The 26,865-nt window shown below is 45.2% G+C and overlaps 1 protein-coding gene across 1 annotated transcript in view; it reads left to right on the forward strand.

Moving 5' to 3' along the window:
* DNAJC11 (DnaJ heat shock protein family (Hsp40) member C11) overlaps positions 1–26,865 on the forward strand; it is a 242,072-nt gene that overhangs the window by 183,276 nt on the left and 31,931 nt on the right. The window contains 2 exon segments of the mRNA XM_077458259.1: positions 14,738–14,927; positions 25,411–25,496. Of these exon segments, the coding sequence (XP_077314385.1) occupies positions 14,738–14,927; positions 25,411–25,496 (276 nt within the window).

Below are 26,865 nucleotides of genomic sequence, written 5' to 3' on the forward strand. Positions count from 1 at the left end.
TGTACATTAAAATAATTTTTTCCCCAAAAATTGGCATTTGAAATACTGCGTGACATAAAAAAAAAAAATCCAAACCCAACACTTTATGCTATAGGGCCTCTGTTAAAATAAATATATATATATATATATATATATATATATATATATATATATATATATAAAATATATTATTGATGTTTGAGGATTATAAGTCATTTTCTAGCAAAAATACAGGTTTTTTTTTTTTTTTTTTTTTACTTGCAAACGAAAAGTGTCAGAAAAGGCCCAGTCTTCAAGTGGTTAACACCCCCTTCCTGCCCAGGCCATTTTTCAGCTTTCAGTGCTGTCATACTTTGACAATTGTGCGGTCATGCTACACTGTAACCATGTGGAATTTTTTATCGTTTTCTTCACACAAATAGAGCTTTATTTTGGTGTTGTTTAATCACTCCTGGGATTTTTTTTTCCTAAAAAAAAAAAGTTTGAAAAAAAAAAAAAGTTTTTTCTTAGTTTCTCTCAGTAAATTTTGTAGATAAGTAATTTTTCTCCCTCACTGATGGGTGCTGATGAGGCAGCACTGATGGGTGCTGATGAGGCAGCACTGATGGGTGCTGATGAGGCGACAGGAATATACCGCACTTATGGGCACTGATAGACTGCACTGGTGGACTGCAGTGATGGGCATTGATGGGCAGCAGTGATGGCCAGCACTGACCGGCATCACTTGTGGGCACTGATTGTTGGCACTTGTGGGCTCTGGTTGGCACTGATTGCTGGCTGTGGTGGGCACACAATTCTGGCACTGGTGGGCACTTAATTGTAATCAGGGCACTGATGATCAGTGCCCTGATTACATTCCTAGCTGTCCCCTGTGAGGAGATGCTTCTGAACGCCTTTCCTCTCCTCACTCTTTCAGTGTGAGGCGAGGAGTGCCAATTACTGGCATCTCCGTGTTTACATGTGACCGGCTGTGATTGGACACAGTCGATCATATGGTAAAAGAGCCGTGGCCATGCTGGCGCCGCCATCTTGGGAAACTGGCAGGGAAACCTCGCAGCTTCACAGGCGGTTTCCTATTGTTCGTGCAGGGGAAGGAGGAGGGGGACCGAATTCAGCCAGAAGTGGTAGCAGGTATCTGTCAAAAGCAGGTACCCGCTGGATGTACTTCTTTTTAATTAAACCAACAATTCCCTTCTCTGCACAGGGAAGATGTTAGTCACATGGCAGGAATAGGGGGTGGGGGGGGAGAGACGGGGGGATAAGTATGAGGACATGTACCATAGTGTCAGCAATTATTGACATGCAGGACTTTTTTAAAGGGGTTGTAAAGGCAGAAGGGATTTTTATCTTGATGCATTCTATGCATTAAGATTAAAAAAAAAAAACGCCTGTGTGTAGAAGCACCCCCCAATTATCTACCTGAGCCCCTTCTCTCTCCAGACATGTCCACGATCCCCTCAGCCACCCAGTACACGCCTCCTGATTGGCTGAGACAGAGCAGCAGCATCATTGCTCCTGTTGCTGTCAGTCAGCCAATCAGGGGTGAGGGGGCGAGGTCAGGTTGGGGCTCTGTGTCTGAATGGGTACACAAAGCTCTAACTCACCTTGGGTGCACCTTGTAGCAACCTGTTGGCTGAGGGGGCACTCAAGACTTCTCTCCCAAAGACCTCCACCGGCCAAGGCTCAGTAAATGCTACAGGGGTTTTTCCTTCCACCTTCTCAGGCATGTCCACTGCCCTCACGTTGTTCCTTTTAAGCCTGTTTTCCATGTCCTCCAGGCAAGCAATGTGACTGGAGGACATAGACTGCACCTGTCGCAGTCCATGTTGTAGTGGTGCTACTTCATCTTCCACTATACTCATGGGAGCCTCCAGCTTTGATGTGCGATCCCTACGTTTCTGCATGTCCTGACGGACTAATGCCAGTTCGATTTTCACCCCCTTAATTTTGGAAGTCAGGGTTGTCAGAGCTGTATTGCAGGTGGTGCAGCAAAAATTTGTCTCTGGGTGAGCTCCGGGTCCTGCTAGTCAGTGCCAGAGGGGTCAGTGCGTGTTACAAGGATGGAGGGGTACTCGCTGTGTCTCACAGGTCGGCATCCACTGGGTCCTCCTGCCAGTCCAGCCCGCTCTCGCCCACTGGGAGGCTGAGTGTAGGATCTGCAGGCAGTGGAGACGGTTTAGCTGGAGTGTCCCTGGAAAGATGCTTGTTGAACAGCTTCTGTGCGGTCTCCTTTGCCGAGTGAAGTGCTCGACCGCCATCTTGAGCCACATGGTTGGGTCCCAGCTAGAGATCTTTGCCTTTTCTAGACATCCTGGCTCCCGAGTAACACTGCCGGAGTGACACCGCGGGCGTGTGAGTGGTTTGGGGTGTCAGTGGAAGCCATTACAGCCCAAGAGAGGAGTTGTCAGGAGGATTTTCAGGAGTCTCGGCTGAGCTTTCCCTCACTGCATCTTACTCCATTTGCCGCAAGCCACGCCCCCTCACTCTTTCGTAACTACGATTTTAAGCAATAGATGCCACGGTCAATGGGTGTGCTACATTTACGTTATATGTGCCTGCTAAGTTGTTGGGACCACAACTCTAATTTCGTCCTCGCTCCCTAAATAGGATTGTCATGGTTTGTGCCTACCAAGTGATATTTCACAAAGTGTTGCACTTTCGCCTATTATTTTTGTATTTTTTGAGCCGCCTTCTCCAGGTGTTCTCTCTGACCAACTGCTTTCCCACTACTCTCCTTTCTCCTATTCCATCCCTCCCCGACTCCTCTACTCCACTCCCCTTTCTCTCTTATTTTTCTTATTCTCTTTTCTTCTTGTCACTCCATCATGGCCCACACAGTGATTTCTCACCCCGGCTACAATTTTGCTCATACAGTGTAAATGGCCTCAATGTTGCCTCCAAAGGAGGACAACTCCTCTATCCAATGCACAAATGGCAAGTTAATGTGCTTTTTCTACAGGAGACACATTTTCACTCTGCCTCCACTCCTTGTTCCAACGTATATTTCAACAGATGGTTCCATAGTACTAACCCAACCCAGAAAGCCAAGGGAGTATCTATTGCCTTCCATAACACTACCTATAGAAGTGCTTGATCATCTCTCTGACCCTCAGGGAAGGTATGTTTTTGTGAAATTCTTGCTATGGGGTACCAAATTTACGGTAGCTAACATGTACCGAGCTGCAGTATTTGAGGATTCTGTCAGGATTCATGGAGGGTAAGCTCATCTTTTGAGGGAATTTTAACACCCCTCTGGAGCAACTTTTGGACTCTTCCACCTCACGGCTGTATATCTCATTCCCCAAACTGAGGGCTTTGAAACGTGCATTCTACGATCTGCCTCTTGTGGATGTTTTGAAGGTGTTGTACCCCACGTCCCGTAACTATACCCACAAATCTCATGTACATCAGGCTTATAGTCGCATAGACTACCTAATGAGTGGCCACAGCTGTCTGGATTGGTCTCCTGAATGCAATATAGACTCAATAATGTGGTCTCACCACTCTCCTATACACCTGGCATTCTCGCTCCCCTCCACTCCGTTTAGGGAGTGGACATGGCGCTTGAACGATTCATTACTTACGAATTCAGAAAGTGCGACAACGGTTTAGAACACAATAGTTAACTATTTTGTTAACCATGCCTCAGATATGACATCGTTGTCCATTCAATGGGAGCCATTAAAAGCAGTTTTACGTGGAACCTTTATTCAATTAGGTACACCTCTGAAAAAGGAACATTTGGCCGCTGTAATGGCTGCAATCCAAACATGTAGAAACTGAACACAAACATTCCCCAACAGCGACAACGCTGGCGGATGTTTCCAAGGCCCGATCACAACTCGGAGAACTATAAGACCTCTGCTCGCACATATGCAGATAAACTTACTTTCCACCAGTATATGTTTCGAGACAAATTGTCAGGTTCCCCTTCTACCTTGGCAGAAGAACAAGTATCCTATGTTTCAGAAACCGCACTCCCTACTTGAGGTGATAACACCATTACTGATCTGGAAACTCCTATCACAGAGGATGAAGTTGCCAAAGCCATTGCAGGTACTCCAAGCGGAAAGTGCCCCAGCCCCGACGGCTTCACTCCTAAGTTTTATAAACTTTTCGCTCCCCTTCTCACACCCTTCCTCACGAAGATGTTCAACTTTGTCAGAGGGCTCAATGTTCCCTCGACAAACACTCGAGGCACAAATATCCCTCATCCCAAAGATATATTGGTGTCGACTTTGAAAGTCTTCGCTAAAATCCTGGCCAATAGGTTACAACCATTGCTACCCGGGTTAATCCACCTAGAACAGGTAGGCTTTTTGAGTGGCCGTGAAGCTAGGGACAATACTCCTAAAGTCCCTTCTTCTAAGTAACTATGCCCGGACCCATGATATTCCATTATAACTCTTAACAGTCGATGCGGAGAAGGCATTCGCCTGAGTAGACTGGCAGTTCCTTCGGCTATCCCTGCAACAAATATATTTGGTAACGAATATGATAGCGAGGATAATGTCGCTTTACTCCTCTCCATCTGCTAGGATTAGAGCTAATGATTCTCTGTTTCCAGCCTTTTCTATCTCTAACGGGATGCAACAGGGATGCCCTTTGTCCCCCCTCCTCTATGTTCTTACTATGGAACATTTGGCTATCGCTACGTAACAATTCCTCTATCCAAGATGTAACAGTCGGGCCCACCCATACCAAACTCGCCCTCTTCATAGACGACCTGCTCCTGTTCGTGACACACCCACACACATTTTTGCTCTCGGCATTACAGGAGTTCCAGAAATTTTCGAAATTTAGTAACTTCAACATGAATTACAATAAATCGGAAATCCTCAACATATCCCTGCCTAAGTCGGACCTACAAAGATTCTCCACTATTTTCTCGTTCAAAACCAGTTCTGCTACCATCAGGTTCCTCGGAATTCAAGTACCGACAGATGCAGCCCAGCTCTTTTCCCAGAACTTTACTTCCTTACTCCTTAGAACCTATGTGGATTTATCTACCTATGCGTCCAATAGTCTCTCATAGCTGGGTAGAGTGAATGCCATGAATGCCATGAAAATTTGTTTTCCCTTGATCCCTGTATTTGTTCCAAACCATTCCTATACACATACCTAATTTGTACTTCCGGAAACTACGTAGGCTGTTTTCCAAATTCATTTGCAATGCTGCCTGTCCCAGAATACGAAATTAAACATCTCTTCCAAAGGTTGGGGGGGCTGGAGCCGCAGACGCTTCCGTATACCATAAAGCAGCGGTGCTCACTCGCATATTAAATTGGTTTCGCCACTCTTCAACTAAGCTTTGGGTTCACTTGGAAAGCCATATGAACCCAATTGAACTCTCTGCTCTCTCATGGACCTTGCCCACGCTTCGGGGAGGTTTGGGCCCCCTCAATGACCTTGCCCATCAAACGATTCAGATCTGGGTTCGCATGCTGACCAGAAGGGGCTTATCGAACCACATGGGGCCTATGACTCCCTTCTTTGTGACTCTGGCCTTCCCGCCAGCTATGCATGTTACAAGATTTGGACCCTGGTGAAAAGATCACAGGAGACTTGCCCAAGTTTTTCGAGCAGACCCCACTTTAAGGACAGATACCCCTCCCGGTCCGCTTTCCCGACACCCCATGCGGTGGCTTCAGAGTCGACAGACTACTTCTTGCATCCAGACTTTCTCGTCCATCCCAGACATCCTTGCTGAGCTGACAGGATTTGAGGAACTGCTCCTGCAGGCAGAACCGCCGACATGTGATATCTCAACTTTACGCCCTCTTGCTCAATATCTCATCTCCTGACCTTCCACCATTTACGGTGGCCTGGGAGGCAGAATTACATCACTCTATCTCCCCTATTGACTGAAAATCTTTTATCTTGATGCACAAGCTATCCCTAGCCAATAAGAGGTAATGAGATGGTATAAATGAACTTTAACTATACACCATTTTAACTCGGCAGTACAAAATATCTGTTGGTGGATTTTGGCTGCAGATCTTCAAACTATACTGTAAACTGATGGCGACCTTCCATTCAACCTTCACCTGAGGTGGCTCTCTTATCTATACTCCCTGGCAAATTCAAATCTATCCAAAAAGATGTATTGCGACACTTTCTGGCAGCAGCCAGAGTAGTGATTCCCCCGTCACTGGAGAGCGACAAACATGCTTTCCCTGGGGGATTGGGCTACTGAAGTGGACCGCATAAGAGACTTTGAACATCTGCTGGTGGAGGAATATGGGAAAGACTAACAGTTTTTCTCTTACTTGGACTTCATGGTCCATGTTCCGATACTCCCCTGAATTTATCTCCTGGGCTGAGAGTGGCCTAGATGACGTCTCGTTGGGACTATGATGGAGTGCTCCTTGTCCCCTATTTTTCTGCCCCCTTTTTTTTTTTTTTTTTTCCTGTGTTTCTAAATACACCCTTATGCCGCGTACACACAAGCGGACTGTATGACGTACTTAGTCCGTCGAAACACATTTCAGCAGACAATCCGCTCGTGTGTGGGCTTCAGCTGACTTTTTCAGCGTGCAGTCCGGCGTACTAAGAATTTCGGATTTTTCGAAATTCTGTCCGTCGTACTTTGGTTTCAGCAGACAATCCGGTCGTCAGTATGCTAATTCGACGGACTAAGAATGGCGCATGCCCAGAAAGGATTTACACGGCGGAAGGGTGCTTTGCTGTGTCTTGGACTTCCTATTTCTAGTCCCGTCGTACGTGCTGTACACGTCATCGCGCAAGCTTTCGACGGACTGTTTGTGCATCCGTGTGTGGTCAAGTCCGTTCAGTGGAAAGTACGACGGACTGTCCGTCGGATTGTATGACGAACTAAGTACGCCATACAGTCCGCCCGTGTGTACGCGGCATTAGGAATCCTTTGAGCAAATGTACCATGACTTCAACTTATCCATTGTTACTGATTCAGTGTGTGACCCTTACGACATATTTTTATATAACCTTTCCTGATGCACTACATACGGGACACTTATGACCCCCTTTTCTGAAATGCTGGTGAAGGTTACTTTAACCTTTACTGTTTACAGGGGTTGCTCCCACAGATGGTCTCCTGATGTACTTTATAAACATTTTTTTCGTTCCATTTATATGTAACCTAGACAGACATGCATTTGTTCCGACACAAATGATACTTATTGTTGATGTACCTTAACAATTATGTATCCCCCATTTTTCCTTTTAAATAATTTTTTTTTTTAATTTTGAAAAACATAACAAGCTCCTATCCCGAGAATGGAATACCTGACCGCCTCGGTGCATGACTTGATTCCCCAATTTGATAAGGTATTGGGGCCCTGGGATTGGTCGAGCTATGGGGCTCCGTTGCCTGTACATCCTTTATAATCATAGCTGCCAGATGTATCATGTATCATCCCCTTCATGTCATCTATCCTCACTCCCCCCCCTCCCTCATATTTACCCTTTCTATTTACCAACCCTGGTAAATTACCCACCCCCTGAGACTCACCTTGATGACCATGTAAATTATTTGTTTCTATGCCTCCTTTTGGCCTACGGCCTTTTGTCGAATGACGTTTTGGTTTTAGTAAACAGTTTATTGATCATTCTACATAATTTGGTTATGCAGTTCACCCTTGTATCTGCATATATGGACGCTATTCTCTGTCTTTTGTAGCCACTGTTTGTGATATGTTCTATATTCACTTCTGTTTATTGATTATTCTAATGCTCGAATACTTTGTACTTGTTTGAAAACTAATAAAAATTACAATTATAAAAAAAAAAAAACATAACGAGCTCCAAGTTCGCCCACACAGGGGGACTAAGAAATTACACGGAATGCCTAATATACATTACAACCAAATGAATCATAAATATTGTGAGGTTCCGTCGACTGTATGGCGTGTCTGACTTAACTACCAGAAATGCGTAATTCGACAAGTTCCATAAAAGCAAGCTTTCCAGAAATTGTTACAACCAGAAAGCGTATGAAAGAACCCAAGAAAATAAGAATAATGTGAGAAAGAAAAATGGAAGATGGGGGGGGGGGGGGGTGCAGGTGAGGTAAGGTAAGGGAGGGAAAAGCAGTACCATAGACTCAGGACTGTCTCGGGTATCATCTATAAATGGCCAAAACTGGCTGGGTGCGAAGAAGGGAAAGAATAATCGATCCAATGTTTCCAAATTTTGAGAAACTTAGCAAGGGCGTCCATTAAAATGCTGGACATCTGTTCATTGGTCATTAAGGGTGGTCAATACGGTCTTTCACATCTTCAAAGGAGATAGTTGGTTTCTTCCAGACCTCGGAAATGATCAGCTTAGCAGGCAAAAAATAAATAGGAAGCCGATTGCTATTAGTGGGTAAAGAGGCCCGGAATGTAATAACGTTAACTTGACATCCATACGAATCCTCAGGTGAAAACGAGTATGTAACAGACCAAAGAGTCTGGACCAGAAACTGAGCAACCGTAGACCCTGCCAACAATTATGTAGGATGTCCACCTGCTGGCCACAATTCTTGTAGCATCTGCATCCGAGGTTTGCCTGGGCTATCCGAGCAGGAACCCAGTACCAACACATAAGCACTTTATATGCAACCGCATTTTGCCAGGCCTCACTCCAGTCCTCTGGGTCTATTGAGATCGTCGGGTTTCTTTACCACTCTGTCACATAAGAGAGGTGCTGAGGGCGTTGGCTGTCCCGGGTGTCTTCCTCCTCATTGACTGAGACAGCAGAAGGCGCCATTGGCCCTCAGTACTGTCAATCACAGCCAGGGAGGAGGGGGCCAAGCCGGGCTGTGTGTGTGAATGGACACAGAGCAGCGATTCAAGTTCCCTCATTGCAAGCTGTTTTCTATGGGGGCACTTAGCAGGAGAAAGGGGCCAGGAGCGCCAGTGGGGGACCCCAGAAGAGGAGGATCTGGGCTGCTCTGTGCAAAATTATTACACAGGGCAGGTAAGTACAGGCACAGCCATTTCTATGGGAACGTGAGCTTTAGGAATAGTGCGTTGAGATTTTCTTTTTAGAGGCACACTTTAAAGAGGAGTTCCGCCTGCAAAAAAAAATTATTAAAAAGTCAGCAGCTACAAATACTCCAGCTGCTGGATCACTCTTCAGAGAGCATTTAACAGGCGGTGAGGAGGTATGGAGTCTTCCCTGTCTGCTTTAACACCTTGGTGCCTGCACTAGAGTGCCGCACCTGCATTAGTTGCATGCAGTGCTGGGACAAGGTCATCTAGCACCAAGGGTGAAGATGCCAAACTGCACCTCCCTCCCCAAGATGTATGAGCATTAGGTGTCTGCAAAATCCCCTCCCTTTACGCTCCTCCGCCCACATTCTTTGCTGCAGGAACATGGAAACAGGTAAGAAAACTATGCATCAGTGACGTCTGGTGGTTTTTCTTTTGGGAGGGCATGGCAAATACCCCCCCCCCCCCCCCCGAGGACAGTCAGGACATGAAAGCCCCACACTTACCCTATCTAGGAAGGGGGCGGGCAGCGTGTCCGGCAGCTTTCTTCCTCCTCCTGTGGTGTGAATCACAGTGGCTTCCGCCATGCATCCCCCTCCTCCTCTTGGGCATACATGCATCACAGCCACGCATCCTGATTGGCGGAGAAGCGATTCAGTGTTAGAGAATTGAATATTCATTTGCTTTTCTAACTCACCTGGGTGGGCTCCGAGCACAATGCTCTGCGTCACGAGTCCACACTATTTTGATGTCTATTAGAGCCTGTGACTCTAATCGGGAGCTTAAAAAAAAAAAAACCCCAAGGCTGTAATTCATGTGCCCGGCATCCTGAAAGGGGCTGGATGCATGAATAGGGGGTGACAGCGGTGGTCGTGGATAGATTCATGCATAAAATGAATCTATCTATTAATCATATAGGGAGCGGCGTGGATAGAGGGGGTGGTGCCCTTAATGGAGGGGCGGTCCCTGCCATGCATAGTGCTGATCTGACTGTCCCGATCCAGGAGAGCTACAGTGGCAGAAGTGTGCAGATGGAAGGAAGAGATAGAATAGCCCAAACCTCCTCCCCAACTCTCTCCTCCTCTCCAGATGTGGCTCGTCTGAACCAGTGCTAAGCTGACAGAAGTAGTGATGCCCCTGCCACTACTCCTGTCAGCTCGTAGTGGGGAAAAAAACTCTCCTTGCAGTGCCCTGCCCACCTCACATGATACTTCCGCCCTGGGCAGCCGTCACACCTGCCCACCCCTTTTTCTCAGCCCCGATTTCACGCCATTGTGGGGCACCGGCAGAGCGGCTCTATTCACTTAACTAGGTCGTGCTCGGTGGGTGAAGCAACAGGTGGTATCATTTGTACTGTGGCATGTGTACCCATTCCTTGCTTGTGGTGGGAGGTTTCTAAAAATAAAAATAAGATAAGATAACCGCAGGGTTTTAATGCTCCTCTATCACTTATTTAGATGTGAGGGTCTCCCTGCTATAATCACATGATTATCTCTAGAGGACGCTGCATCCCCAGCACCAGTGGCGACTGGTGCTCAATATTTTTGGGGGGCGCAAACAAACTGAAAAATTCTGAAAAAATACTTAATCAAACGCAGCCACTGTGCCCCGTGAAACGCAGCCACTGTGCCCCGTGAAACGCAGCCACTGTGCCCCGTGAAACGCAGCCACTGTGCCCCGTGAAACGCAGCCACTGTGCCCCATCACATGCAGCCTCGCCGTGCCCCATCGCATGCAGCCTCGCTTACCTTACAGGCAGCTCTGCTCGGGCCGTGCGTTCCACGGAGCTGCCGACATCACTTCCGGTTTCCCTGTGGAACGGGGAAACCAGAGGTAACCTTAACTCGAAGAACAAAGCTCCCGCCCGTAGGGAGCTGTTCGGCACTTTGGATTGTGCCGCAAAGCAGGTCAAAAGCATGCAAATGAAGCACCTCTTCTGCAATCTCGTGATTGCATTGACGTGGCGCTTCCCATAGTGCCCTGTGTCTGGCGCCCAAACACAGTGCACTTAAAGAACATTTTATTTTTTATTTTTTTTGTGACTACTGCGTGTGGGGGGGTGGCACACGTGCACCCCCTATGGACGGGCTGCCACTGCCCAACACCCCTGTTGATATGCTGTGGTTGGCAAATTGCTAATTGTCTGCTGCTGGGGATGCCCTCAAGCTCTCTGCAGACTTTTTTTTTTTTTGTTTTGTTTTGTTAGAACCTGCATGATGATGATTCTTCAACGTTAAACCGGGACCTTTGTCGCCATAGATTGCTGCTTATTAAAAAGTAAAATTGAATTTTAAATAATCGTTACAAGATGGGTTCTGTAGAAGTATAGAACATGTGTATACATAAATATCATTTTGTTGAATTTTGCATTAAACGTTTATTGCTGCCTCTGTATCTTCTAAGTGATAGGTGCACTTTAAATGCGGAAGGGAACAGAAATACGCGACTTATAAAAGTATCTCTCTAATTACCGGCCATAAATGTGTTTGCTGCGTTTTTTTTTTTTTTCGTTTTTTTTTTTTTTCGTTTTTTTTTTCCCCCACATAAAAATAATGACAAATCAAGCAGATTTGAGAATATAGCTTCCCGTCTGTAGGAGGCAATATAATTCCACGCAGTGACGCGTGTCTGTGATATATTTGACAGACAGGGTCGTTATCTAGTCGTCCTTTTTATTATTTACTGTGTAAGCTCTCCAGGGATGTGGCGATTATTGAAATTATTTAAATCGACTCGGTATAAAATATCTGTTTGCTTGTGCGTTCCCGACTGCCTGTTGATTAAAGAACATTATATTGTTTCTGAGCGGAAATTGCAGAGGATAAAATATAAAAAAAAAAAACAAATGCATTAAAAAGTGTCAGAGAAGAGTCATTCCTTGGCTTGCCGGAAGATCGTTCACCAGCAGCTTTTCAGTTTGCAGAGGCTGGGTGTCGGTTTAGGCCTCACAATCGTTTGAAGAAACAATTACTTCAATATTCTGCTATAGCCAGAGTAGAAAAGCCTCTCCCCTACCAGCATGCTGTAGAGTTGGGACCTTGCTGTCTGTTTGGAAGCAGCAGTCTCTCTGCAGAGGGCAGATATGACCCCCCCCTGCTAGGTCTGAGCTCAAGCTGCAGTCAGCAAGGGAGCACAAGGTCCTTTTAACTTGTGGCCATACAAATATCAATCCAATTGTTGGAAGAAGTAGTCTCTTCAATATTCTGCTATAGCCAAAATAGAAAAGCCTGTCCTCTACCAGCGTGCTTTAGATGTTGGACCCTTGCTGACTGTGTGGAAGCAGCAGTCTCTCTGCAGAGGGCAGACATGCCCCCTGTTGAGTCTGACCCAGAACTCCAATCGGCAAAGGAGGCACAAGGTCCTGGCCATACAAATGTTGATCCAATTGTCGGCCGAAACAATCAATATAATAGTCTGCTATAGACAGAGTAGAAAAGCCTGTCCTCTGCCAGCATGCGGTAGCATCGGACCCTTGCTGTCTGTTTGGAAGCAGCAGTCTCTCTGCAGAAGTCAGACATGGCCCCTGCTGCGTTCAGAACCAGAGCTCCAATCATGGGGGTGGCACAGTGGTGTAGTGGTTGGCACTCTCACCTAGCAGTAAGAAGGGTCGCTGGTTCAAATCCCAACCACGACACTACCTGCCTGGAGTTTGCATGTTCTCCCTGTGCCTGTGTGGGTTTCCTCCGGGTACTCGGGTTTCCTCCCACAATCCAAAGACATGCAGGTAGGTTAATTGGCTTCTGGCTTCTGTCCAAAATTGGCCCTAGTATATGAATGGGGACCTTGGGTTGTGGGCTCATTGAGGGTAGGGACCAATGTGAGTGTGCAATGTACAGGGATAGGGACAATTGTAGACACTCAGGTTGAACTGGATGGACTGGTGTCTTTATTCAACCTTACTAACTATGAAACTATGAATCAGCAAGGGAGCACAAGGTCCTGTTATATCCATACGGATATTGATCCAATTGTCAGAAGAAACAGCCACTTCAATATTTTGCTATAGCCAAAGTAGAAAGGCCTGTCCTCTGCCCAGCGTGCTTTAGAGTTGGACCCTTGCTCTCCATGTGGAAGCAGAAGTCTCTCTGCAGAGTGCAGACTCTGTCTGTTGAGGCAAAGCTATTGCTCCAATCGGCAAGGGAGCATAAGGTTTTGTTACCTATGGCCATACAAATATTTATCCGGTTGTCAGAAGAAACAATCGCTTTAATATTCCTCTATAGCCATAGTAGAACAGACTGCCCTCTCCCAGCATGCTGTAGAGTAGACCCTCGCTGTCTGTGTGGAAGCAGCAGCCTCTCAGCAGAGGTCAGACATGCCCCCCCGCTGAGTCAGTGCCAGAGCTCCAATCAGCAAGGGAGCACAAGGTCCTGTTACTTATGTCCATACAAATATTGATCCAACTGTAAGAAGAAACCATTACTTCAATATTCTGCTATAGCCGGAGTAGAAAAGCCTCTCCTCTGCCAGAATGCTGTAGAGTTCAACCCTTGCTCTCAATGTGGAAGCAGCAGTCTCTCTGCAGAGTGAAGCCTCGCCACCTGCTGAGTCAAAGCCATTGCTCCAACTAGCAAGGGAGCATAGGGTCCTGTTATGGCTGTATGGCCATAACAGGACTGAATTGATTTGTGTGACAATTGTCAAACAAAACAATCAATTCAGTATTTTGCTATAGCCATAGTAGAAAAGTCTTCCCTTTGCCAGCATGCTGTAGAATTCAACGCTTGCTCTCTGTGTGGAATCAGTAGTGTCTCTGTAGAGGTCAGACAATGCCCCGTCGAGCCAGAACACCTATAAGCAAGGGAGAACAAGGTTCTGTTGCTTGTGGCACGAGGTTCTGTTGCTTGTGGCACGAGGTTCTGTTGCTTGTGGCACGAGGTTCTGTTGCTTGTGGCACGAGGTTCTGTTGCTTGTGGCTATGCAAATATTATTCCAATTGTCTGACAAAACAATCACTTCAATATTCTGCTATAGCCAGAGTAGAAAAGCCTGTTTTCTACCAGCATGCTGTAGAGTTGGACACTTGCTGTCTTGTGTGGAAGCAGCAGTCTCTCTGCAGAGGTCCACTATGTCCCCTTCTGAGTCAGAGCCAGAACTCCAATCACCAAGGATGCACAAGGTCCTGGCCATACAAATGTTGATACAATTGTCAGAAGAAACAATCGATTTCATATTCTGCTATAGACAGATTAGAAAAGCCTGTCCTCTGCCAGCATGTTCTAGGGTTGGATCCTTGCTGTGTGGAAGCAGCAGTCTCTCTGCAGAGGGTAGACAGGCCACCTATTTGGTCGGAGCTATGGCTTTAATCAGCACAAGAGGATAAACTTTGCTGATTGCAATGCTATAGATCTGACTCCGTAGGGTGGGGTGTGTTGGACCTCTGTAGAGAGACCGTTGCTTACACACAGAACAAGGGTCCTTCTGCACGGCATGCCGGCAGGGGATAGGCTTTAATGCTCAGGTTTTGGATGCTTTCTAAAGAAAACTGTAAGACTTTGCACACATTTTTGATGTTCAGTATTTAGCGGATATAAGCTGAAAGTTCAATTGGGATTTAACTCTTGGCAGGTTTAGGGCAAGCCCCATTTATTTACCTAAGCTGGTTGATCACATATAACACCCGATCTGGGCCTTCTCTATTCTGGATTACGGAGTGGGAGGATCCTTCCTTGGTTGACTTGAACACTTCTCATTGGCTATCAGTCAGGGTTGGGTCTAGATAAACATTGGTTTCTTTTTGTGTTTTCTATTGGGCAGACTTTTGCCCCCAGTTGTGATTTATGTCTTTTCTTTTTGTTTCCTTTCAGTTTCTTCACTACAAACTGTGTACTGCAGTTCTCCTCACGGGGGATGAGGCCTGGCCTCACGACAATGTTGGCGCGGCATCTAGACAAAAACACAATGGGTTACGTGCAGTGGCGGTGGGGCATCCAGTCTGCTATGAACACCAGTATTGTGCGGGACACAAAGACCAGCCACTTTACATTGGCGTTACAGGTAAGGCTCTGATACCCGTTTGTAGGCTTGCTTAGGGATCCAGTGCAGAGGTCAGCAACCTTTTGACCGCTTGAGAACCCAACTCCGATTTGGCAGAGAGACACCGTATTGAAAGCACCATAAACATGGCTCCAAGTTCTTCAAAAATGCTTCAGCTTGTAGAAGAGCAGTGAGAACAGCAAGCTTTGACAAAGCATTTGCAGAGCTTTTAGCAAGCTTTCGTGAAGGTTTTAAATGCAGTACATTTACTGCAGCAAGGTGGCACGTGCATGCCTGTCCATGTACCTGTACATCATCCAGCCGAGGGGCAGGTGCAGTGGGTTGCTCCCATCACCGCCGTGTCCACTGGACACAGCAGATTGCGGCTCGCAGTACCTGGTCACTTTGAGTGGCTGGGGGATCATGTGACTGCTAAGCAATCACACGATCATAAAGTCAACATAGCTGTTATGAGTTTTAGTTCCTATATTTTGATACTGTGATTGGCCCACAGATATCACATGGTACCTGGGCTAATAAAAAGCACCCTGTACCATGTGATAGCTGTGGGCCAATCACAGCACCCTGTACCATGTGGAGAAATGCATTTATGTTTTTTGCCCCCAAGTGCATTATTTTACAAACTACTCACTAATGGGTAGAATCATAAAAAAACAAATGCAAACTACTGCTAGGACCCCCAGATCCTTCTACAGCGGGGAATTAGACCCCTTGCACACCAGGGCGTTTTGCAGGCGCTATAGCTTTAGAAATAGTGCCTGCAATCCGCCCTAAAGAAGCTGCACCATTGTCTGTCTGTAGTGTGAAAGCCCCGAGGGCTTTCACACTACAGCGGTGCACTGGCAGGACGTCAGAATAAAGTCCTGCCAGCAGCTTCTTTGGAGCGGTGAAGGAGCGATGTGTTTACTGCTCCTCCACCGCTGCTCCTCATTGAAATCAATTGGGCAGCGCTGTAATACCGCCGGCAAAACGCCGCTATTGCGGCGTATTGCCGGCGGTTTTAACCCTTTCGCGGCCGCTAGCGGGGGGTAAAAGTGCCCCGCTAGCGCCAGAAATGCGCCGCAAATCCGGCGGTAAAACGCCGCTAAAATGGGCAGTGTGGTGTGAAAGGGGTCTTAAGGCTGGAGAAGGATCTGGGGTTCCTAGTAGAGAACAGACTGAGCAGTAGCATGCAGTGTCGAGCTGCAGCTACCAAAGCAGGCAGAATTATTAGCATGCATAAAAAAAGGGAAATACTCCAGGGGTAAAACGAGAATTCTGCCACTTTATAAAACTCTGGTTAGACCACATCTGGGATATTCTGTCCAGTTCTGGTCACCGGTCCTCAGAAGGGGTGTGCTGGAGAGAGTCCAGAGAAGGGCAACTAAATTATTAAGAGGATTGGAGGACCTCCATTATAAGGAACGACTACAAGCACTCAATTTATTCTCGCTGGAGCAGCGACGTTTTAGAGGGGACATCGATAGCGATTTACAAATACCTCAATGGTAATCCCAGCATAGGAAAAAACTGTTCGGTCTCAGAGAGTGTAAGAGGACACGGGGGGGCGGGGGGCACACACAATCAGTTTGGAGGAGAGGCGGTTTAACCTTAAACTGCGCAGGGGGGTTTTTCACTGTCAGGGCGGTAAGGATGTGGAACTCTCTTCCACAATTGGTGATGGCTGCGGGGAGTATTGATATTTTTAAAAGACTCTTGGATGTGCATCTTATAGAAGACAACATACAGGGATATGGGAAGTAATTATAGACCGTGACACCCGTACACCTACACAGGTTGAACTGGATGGACTATTGTCTGTCTTCAGCCTTGGCAGCTATGTGATAGCTGTGGGGAAATCACATCACACAATAGTAATCGCAGCTGTTATCAATGTAATCCATTAATGACCGTTCAAAATATTGCTGTTATGGTGATCACAATGCCCCATACACAACGGTCGGACATTCCGACGACAAAATCCGTTGGATTTTTTTCTGACGGATTTTGGCCCAAACTTGTCTTGCATACACACGGTCGCACAAAGTTGTCGGAAAATCCGATCGTTCAGAACGTAGAGCACGTACGACGGGACTATAAAGAGGCCAGTAGCCAATAGCTTTCGTCTCGTAAATTTATTCTGAGCATGCGTCGCACTTTGTCCGTCGGAATTGTCGACACACGATCGGAATTTAAATGATCAGATTTTGTTGTCGGAAAATTTTATATCCAGCTCTCAAACTTTGTGTCGGAAATTCTGACGGAAAAAGTCTGATGGAGCACACGCACGATCGGATTTTCTGACAACAAGATCGGATCGCACATTTTCCGTCGGAAAGTCCGACCGTGTGTACAGGGAATAAGTGTACCCGCAAAGTGTCAAAAAAATAAATAAATTTGATCACCTTCACCTAGAGTAGTATAGTGATGAAAGTATGTGGGGGAAAAAAGAAAAAAAGGGCCAAATAAGGTATTCTTACTTTTTTTTTTTTTTTTTTTTTTTTTTTTTTTTTTTTTTTTAGTTTAAAGAGGGATTCCACTGCAAACAAAAATATTAAAAGCCAGCAGCCATAAATACTGCAGCTGCTGACTTTTAATAAATGGACATTCACCTGTCCCGGGTTCCAGCGATGCCGGCAGCCGAGGCCGATCGATCTCTCGGCTGCTGCCACCGCCATTCTTGGTGAGGGAATCAGGAAGTGAAGCTTTTGCGGCTTCACTTGCCGGTTCCCTACTGCGCATGCGCGAGTCACGCAGCGCATTAGGAATGGTCCGCGCTGTCTCTGGGACCCGTGTGTGTCCCATTAGACAGCGCGCCGGGACAGGAAACAGCATAGACTCTCATGGGAGTCTATGCCTGGAAGTGGGTGCAAATACCTGTCTTATGCCGCGTACACACGACTGGACTTTTCGAGGGACTAGGTCCGACGGACTTTCGGCGGAGTTCCGACGGACTTTCCGAATGAACGGACTTGGCCACACACAATCACACCAAAGTCCAATGGATTTGAACGTGATGACGTACGACCGGACTAGAATAAGGAAGTTCATAGCCAATAGCTGCCCTAGCGTTGTTTTTTGTCCGTCGGACCAGCATACGCACGAATGGATTTCTCGGTCCGGCGGAATTCCGGTGGAAAAATTTAAAACATGTTCTATTTCTAAAGTCCGCTGGATTTTTGGCAAGCAAAGGTCCTATGGAGCCCACACAAGATCGAATTGTCCAACGGACTCGTTCCGTCGGACCTTTGCTGTCAAAAAGTCCGGTCGTGTGTACGCGGCATAAGACCGGTATCTGCACCCCCCTGAAAGGTGCCAACTGTGACACCGGAGGAGGGGGGAGAGTTCCAACGAGCGGAAGTTCCACTTTAGGGTGGAACCCCGCTTTAATATGCTGTCACACGTCAGAAATCAGTATTCATGATCACCAGTCATATGATTGACAATTCTGTACTCTTACTGCACTGGTGACAGAATGCAAATAAAAAAAGTATTTTGTTTCTTCACTTTCCAAAAAAAGTGAAAAAATAAATAAAAAAATTACTACTTTAAAAAGCCCCTCATGCCTCTTACTAAATTCCCTTATACTGTCTACTTTCCAATAAGGGGTCATTTGGGGGGTATTTGTACTGTCCTGGCATTTTAAGGGCCTCAAGAAATGAGATCAGCCGTCAGTACATCAGAATTGATCAGTTTTCAAATATATATCTTTTATAGCTGCACGATTAATCGTTAAAAAAAAAAAAAAAAAAATCACCATCTCGTTTCAACTTCCCTCACGATCTTCATCCAACATTTCCACGATTCAGTGCAGAGCCCTTCTCTGCTCACAGCTGACGGCTCTCAAAAAGAAATAAAAAAGGAAAGGCAGCATTGCCAAGTTTATCACAACATTGCTCAGAGCTGAGCTAAAAAGAAACATAATATCATTATATTATAATATAATTGATACTTCAAAAGGATGAACTTCAGTTCATAAATGAGGGAAGTTTAACCACTTAAAGACTACCCTTTTCTGACATTTGTAGCTTACAAGTTAAAATCGGTAATTTTTACTAGAAAATTACCCTCAAACAACAACAAAAAAAATATATATATAAATAAATATATATATATATATATATATTAGTGTGTGTGTGTATATGTATGTGTGTATATATGTGTGTGTGTGTGTGTGTGTGTGTGTGTGTATATATATATATATATATATATATATATATATATATATATATATATATATATATATATATATATATATATATATATATATACGTGTGTGTGTGTATATGTATTTTATGTATTTACTTTAACCCTTTCATGCCTAAGCCTATTTCTGACATTAGTTTTTTTTACAAGTTAATGAAAATTACTTGGAACCCCCAAACAATTTATATTTATATTTATATATATATATATATATATATATATATATATATATATATATATATATATATATATATATATATATATATATATATATATATATATATATATATATATATATATAAATGTATTCAGCAGAAACCCTAGAGAATAAAATGGCGGTTGTTGCAATATTTTATGTCGCGCTCTATTTGTGCAGTGGTCTTTCAAAAGTAATTTTTTGGGAAAAAATACACTTCAATTAATTAAAAAAAAAAATAAATTTACGTATGTGAAAGATGATGTTACGCAGAGAATCATGAAAGAATTGTGATCTTTATTCTAAGCAAAAAAAATTATGATTCTCATGTTGTTCAGAATTGTGCAGCTCTAATATATCCCATAGTTTGGTATGTGTGTATGTTATACCATCTACAATCAATATATGCTTATTGGGATTTTTTTTTCCAAGGGCATGTAGCAAAATACATTTTTCCCTTAACCCTTTGAGGACCAAGGGATGTATTTTGTCCCATGTTTTTAATTGCCTGTATCATCTGATTAAGACCTTTTAAAACACTTTTTTTTTTTTATTATTATTTTTTTTTTTTTGGTTTGAGGCAAGTTATTAGTTCTTATCAACAAATGGTTGTCATAATTCCTCCCCCAAAAATGGTAGTGTGGAAATGGTATTAATTGTTCAAAAAGTACAAAAACAACAAATTCTCCTGCGCTCTGGTGTCTTGGTCTTTGAAGTGTGATATAGACAGTTTAGGATGGTATTGTCAAAAGGTCTTGCAGCCCTCCTTTAGAACATTGGGTGTTCAGATACTAGAGAGAAACAATACAAAAGAGGGGAAGGCGCACTGACCTAGTGCATTACCATAAAAAAAAAAGAGCTTTATTTAAAAACATTGCCCATTTTCGCTCTGAAGAAAGGGGGTCACCCCTGAAACGCGTTAGCCGTTTTCGTTGAGGTACTTACCAATTTCTCTGACATCTGATCTGGATTCGCCAATGTTCGGTGCGATGGATCCATTTGTATTGATTTTGCCTTTGATCAATACTCGTTTGTGAGTAGCCATTTTGCTATTTGTTTTTAAATAAAGCTCTTTTTTATGGTAATGCACTAGGTCAGTGCGCCTTCCCCTCTTTTGTATTGTTCAAATACATTCTTAAAGGGAAAAAATATAATTATTTTTATATTGATGATGGTAATCTTATGGTCCTCAAAGGCTTAAAGCGGAGGTCCACCCTAAAATGGACCTTCCGCTCATCGGAAACCTCCCCCCCTCCGGCGCCACAATTGGCACCTTTCAGGGGGGAGGGGGGTGCAGTTACCTGGATAATCCAGGTAAATGCACCCACTTCCGGGATAGCTCTCTGCGGAAAGGGGCGTAGATTACGCCCCTTTCCGCAAGTGCCCGCCCCTTTCCGCAAGTGCCCCGCTGCCTGCTGGGAAAACACACAGATCCCAGAGGCAGCGGGGACCGTCCTTATTGCGCAGCGCGGCTCGCGCATGCGCAGTAGGGAGCCGGGAAATGAAGCCGAAAGGCTCCATTTCCTGATTCCCATACCCAAGATGGCGGCGGCAGCACCCGAGAAACGATCTACAGATCGGCTTCGGGTGCCGACATCGCGGGCGCGCTGGGCGGGTAAGTGTCACTATTTTAAAAGTCAGCAGCTACAGTATTTGTAGCTGCTGGCTTTTTAAAAAAAAAAACGCGGAGTACCGGCGGACTCCCGCTTTAATAAATGAAGAATTTCAATTTTATTGGAGTATTTAAAAGAAGAAAAAAAAAGTCGAATTTTTTATTTTGTTATTTGGTCTTTCTTCGTTTATTAGAATGAATATGAAAAACCCAGAGGTGATCAAATGCCACCAAAAGAAAGCTGTATTTGTGTGGAAAATATTATAAAATGTAATAAAAAATAAGCACAGTGGTGATTAAATAGCACCAAAAAGCTTTTTTTTTTTTTTTTTTTTTTTTTGTGTGGGAAAAAAAGATAAAGTCCATTTGGGTACAGCGTTGACCGTGCAATTGCCAGTTAAAGTAAGGTAGTGCTAACTAGCAAAAAAAAAAATGTGCTGGTCATGAGGGGGGTAAAACCTTTCAGAGGTCAAGTGGTTAAATCAAAGTAAACCTTCTGTGAATAACTCCAAATATAAAAAAAAAAATAAAAAAAAAAAATTTATATATATATATATATATATATAAAAGCGGTGAGATGCACTTCGTTTAATGCAAAGCTTGATGTTAAAAGCAGTCGGCGCATATTTTGATGATTTTCGGCATAACGGGAATCGGCACAATTGTCTATATCAGCCTTGCTCAACCTTTTCAACACAGAGGAACCCTTGAAATAGTCCTCCGGTCTCGGGGAACCCTCTGCTAAAAATTTGAAATCTACAACTCATGATACATTAGTGTGATGGGTCAGTGGGAAGAATGGTCCTTACACTTGTGGTCAGTGGGAAGAATGGTCCTTACACTTGTGGTCATTGGGAAGAATGGTCCTTACACTTGTGGTCATTGGGAAGAATGGTCCCTTACACTTGTGGTCATTGGGAAGAAGGGTCCTTACACTTGTGGTCAGTGGGAAGAATGGTCCTTACACTTGTGGTCAGTGGGAAGAATGGTCCTTACACTTGTGGTCATTGGGAAGAAGGGTCCTTACACTTGTGGTCATTGGGAAGAATGGTCCCTTACACTTGTGGTCATTGGGAAGAATGGTCCTCACACTTGTGGTCACTGGGAAGAATGGTCCTTACACTTGTGGTCATTGGGAAGAAGGGTCCTTACACTTGTGGTCAGTGGGAAGAATGGTCCTTACACTTGTGGTCATTGGGAAGAATGGTCCTTACACTTGTGGTCAGTGGGAAGAATGGTCCTTACACTTGTGGTCAGTGGGAAGAATGGTCCTTACACTTGTGGTCAGTGGGAAGAATGGTCCTTACACTTGTGGTCATTGGGAAGAATGGTCCTTACACTTGTGGTCAGTGGGAAGAATGGTCCTTACACTTGTGGTCAGTGGGAAGAATGGTCCTTACACTTGTGGTCAGTGGGAAGAATGGTCCTTACACTTGTGGTCAGTAGGAAGAAATACCTCCTTACAGATAGCTAAAAAGATCAATGGTGTGAGTGAGAACTTATCCGAGAGGCAGAAATGGCCCAATGCTGAAGGAACCCCTAGCAACCTTCTGGAGGAACCCTGGTTGAGAATCACTGCTCTATATTGTCCCCCTACAATAAATATGAGGAAATGATTCCGGACGGCCGCACTTCTCAAAAATCCTTTTATTGAAGCTTCATATGACAAGTGGTTGACGGATGGAGCAGGGGACAAAAAAGTAGACGGGTTTCGCACAAATATTATCGCTTAGTCATTACCCTTACCTATAGATTTAGCATGAGTCAAATTTCCACTTAATTGCTTGTTCTTAGACAGAACAGTTTGTGTGTCTGGCCTGTCCAGAACATCAATGACTTGCTGGAGGCTCTCAGGAAACGCCGGAGACTTTAGCTCCATGCTGGATTTCGTCTTTCAGAAGCCGTTCCGCTCCACTTAAGCTGAATTCTCCGGCCCGGGTATCATTAAAACCCAAATCACTATAACCATTCTATGAATGTTTAATGCCATTCAATTATACTTTTTAATAAATGTACTTTTTATGACGCTTTCTTTTTTTGGGGGGGGGGGGGGGCTCTTTTGGCTGATGCATAGCTTTTGCAAAACCATAAATATAGAAGTGCACTACATTAAAAAATTACCTAATGCGGAATACTCCACACAGATGTCCGTCGGAGGTTTCAGCGCTTCGTTTCCCTGCTAAATGGTTTCTAGCTGGAGGCGGTTTTAAAAGATCCACTGAATGGGAGATGGAAGCTTCCTTTTACGTGGAAGAGTTACTGATACACTTGGTTGTTAAAGGGAGGCTGCTAGATTGGAACAAATTGCTGCCCTAGGTAATTTTTAGGTTTTTATTTTTACCCTTGCATTCAGAATTTTAGTGAATAATGTGTATAAATGTATGGTTACCGGCCACTTTATTAGGTACACCTTGCTAGTACCGAGTTGGACCCCCTTTGCCTTCAAATTTGTCTTCGTTCTTCGTAGCATAGATTCAACAAGGTGTTGGAAACATTCCCTTTGTTTAGAAAGTTTGCAGACCCCGTATTTGGTTTCTGGTGAAGCTTGAACCCTTTGCTCCTCCCATGAACTTCTTATTTAAGCCATGCCGTTGCCTTCAGAATTGCCTTCATTCTTGGTGGTGTAGATACAACAAGGTGTTGGAAACGTTCCTCAGAGTTTTTGCTCCATAGTGACATGATAGCATCACACAGTTGCTGCAGATATGTCGGCTGCACATCCATAATGCCAATATCACACCCCAAAGGTGCTCTATTGGATGAGATGTGGTGAGTGTGGAGGCCATTGGAGGACAGTGACCTCATTGTCCAGTGGTGAGATGATCGGAGCTTTGTGACATGGTGCATTATCCTGCTGGAAGGAGCCATCAGAAGATGGTAACACTGTAGCCATAAAGGGATGGGCACGGTCAGCAACAATACTCGGGTAGCTCGTGGCGTTTAAACCATGCTCAATTGGTACTAAAGGTCCCAAGAAAATATCCCCCACGCCATTACACCACCACCAGCCTGAACCGGTGATACAAGGCAGGATGGATCCATGTGCTAAATTCTGACCCCACCATCTGAATGTCGCAGCTGAAATCGTCAGACCAGGCAATGTTTTTCCATTCTTCTATTGTCCAATTTTGGTGATCCTGTGCCAATTGTAGCCTCAGTTTCCTGTTAGCTGACAGGAGTGGCACCTGGTGTTGTCTCCTGCTTCTGTAGCTCATCTGCTTCAAGGTTGGATGTGTTGTGCGTTCAGAGATGGTATTCTGCATACCTTGGGTGTAACGAGTGGTTATCTGGAACCAGCTTGCCCATTCTTCTCTGACATCAACAAGGCATTTTCCTCCACACAACTGCTGCTCGCTGGATATTTTCTCTTTTTCCCCACCATTTTCTGTAAACCCGAGAGATGGTTGTGTGTGAAAATCCCAGATATACTCAGACCAGGCCGTCTGCCACCAACAACCATGCCACGTTCAAAGTCACTTCAATCCCCACTTTAAGTTACTTAACAGGGTGCTCTCTTCCCCTCTGTGATCGGCGGTACATTTGCAAAATGCGAGTGTAATTTTTGAGGGATATATATATGTGTGTGTGTGTGTATATATATATATATATATATATAATATAATTATTTAGTGTGTGTGTGTGTGTATGGATATATATAATTTATTATGGACAGTGTCTGCAGCAGAACAGTTGATGGTTGTCAGTAGTTTCTTTTTATTTTATTACTTTTTACAATTTTTATTATTTTTTACAATAATTTGTTATTTTCTTTTACAATTTTTTAGGAACACCATTGGGGGGGCTTTGGTGAGATATCAGGGGCCTAAACAGACCCCTGATATCTCACTTTTGAGACAGAGAAAGGGGCTGAGGACAGAGATTCCCGAGTTCCTTTCTCTGCAGTCAAGCAGCAGGGGAATCTGTGCAGCACAGAGTGGTTAGGGTGTGCCTGGGCACACCTGGCACACCCTGTGCGCACGCTTATGACCATTCTGTACAATGCCTACTATTAGTTCAAAACCCCAGGAAGTTACACTCGCCCACCCATGCTGCTTTGCCACCTCCCTGCTACAGGAACCCATACTGGGTAGGCTCAGATGTAGGAGCTCACCCAGGTGGATGATGTCCGTCCCCTCCCTAGTAACAGTGTTTAAGCCTCAGGAATGACTAATCGGGCCCGGGCGCTCTCACATTCTCTCCTATGCCCGGAAGAACCACTCTGCTCAGAGCAGCTGAACGAGGGCTCCAGTGGAACGAGAAGGCACAAGGGGAGCGTGGATAGGCAAGTATACCTTGCTTGGGGCCGGAGGGAGTTAGTAGGGGGCCCTGAATGTACAGGAACAGCGACTTATATATATATATATTTTTTTTGGGGGGGGGCACGAAAGGAACCATCTTTATATATTTTATACACTTTATTTTTATATGAAGCATCAAAAGTTACATTTTCAAAGTTTGCATTAAGTAATTTCGTTAATTTTTGTTTTCAGCTTGGAATCCCGCACTCCTTCTTAATGGTCAGCTACCAGCACAAATTTCAAGATGAAGAACAGACGCGAGTGAAAGGATCCATAAAGTAAGTGTGACACCTTGTAGACAACCTGTTTTGTTCTTTCCATGCCTCCTCAGTGTAACCTGCCAAATTCTGCAGCACTTCAGAGCTACATTTACAATGCTCATCAATTACTGCCTCATTAGAGGCCTACAGACTAATGCCCTTACCATGTCTCTTTACACTGTAGGGAGGTAACCCAAACCTTTTTTATTTTAAGGAATTTGAACCAACAGAGCTCACATAAACCACAAATGCCTTCAAAAGTCTATGGTGGCACTGAGCTATGGACCTTGTGGGCTCTGGGCTGTGGATAGTGTTGCCACCTGTTTGGGATTCACCCGGACAGTTTTTCAGACTGGACTATGGCTTCCCAGCGGGGTTGCTGGTTGCAGTTAGCTGAGCTGAGAGTGTCTGTTGCACTCTCTTTCACACTGCCCATAGCCAACACTACTAATCCCCCCCCCCCCCCACACACACACACAAAAAACACACAGACTGGAGAGGAGAGAGGGCTCGATCTGCACCTCTTTCATCCACCCCTACCTCCTCTGTTTCTGCCCACACTCCAGTCTCTGACGCTGGGCCTCAGAAATGGAAAGTAGGGGCTGGAAATTGGAAGTCTAGCAGCCTCAGATACAACTGGATGAGAAGTAATGACTGCCAAGGTTGAGTGAGCTCACCATCCATCCCTATCTGTGGCTGAAGTCTACCCCCTTCTCTCTCCTGCCTCTGAGTGAGTACACTAAGGGTCCTTTCACTCGGGGCGGATCAGTGCTGATCCGCCCCATGGTTATCCGCTTGCTCAGCGGGGATCGCCGGAGCGATCTCCGCTGAGCAGGCAGAGGACGGGTCCGTCTCTGCACACTGCACAGGGACAGACCTGTCACAGCGCTGCTCTCCCCTATGGGAAAACGGGTGACGACGTGCCGCAGTGTCCGTCGTCATCCAATCCGATGATGGATGGAAAAATAGCTTTTTCCTCAGTCACACTTTTTTGGATCGGAGCGGCTTGGGTGTCAGCGGACATGTCACCGCTGACATCCGACGCTCCATAGACCTCTATGGAGCATCCGTTCAGGTCCGCCTGAAAAACTGACAGGCGGACCTGAATGGATCGTCCCTGTAAAAGGGGCCTAAGGTAAATCTGGGTTCTCGGAGCCCCTTACATCAGAGTTCCCCTTCACACCAGAGGCCACAGTGTTCCCCTTACAGCAGAGTCCTCCCCGTACCTCGGAGTGCTCAGTGTTCCCCCATAAATCAGGGTTCCCAGAGCATCCCTTAGAGTCCCCAGAGTTCTCCCTTACATCCGAGTCTGCAGAGTCCCCCCTTAGCCCTTGTACACACGGTCAGACATTCCGATGGAAAATGTCCGATCGGACCTTGTTGTCGG

The sequence above is a fragment of the Lithobates pipiens genome, unplaced genomic scaffold (assembly GCF_037356315.1).
Source record: "Lithobates pipiens isolate NorthernLeopardFrog02 unplaced genomic scaffold, aLitPip1_a1.2 Scaffold_27, whole genome shotgun sequence".
Classification (NCBI taxonomy): domain Eukaryota; kingdom Metazoa; phylum Chordata; class Amphibia; order Anura; family Ranidae; genus Lithobates; species Lithobates pipiens.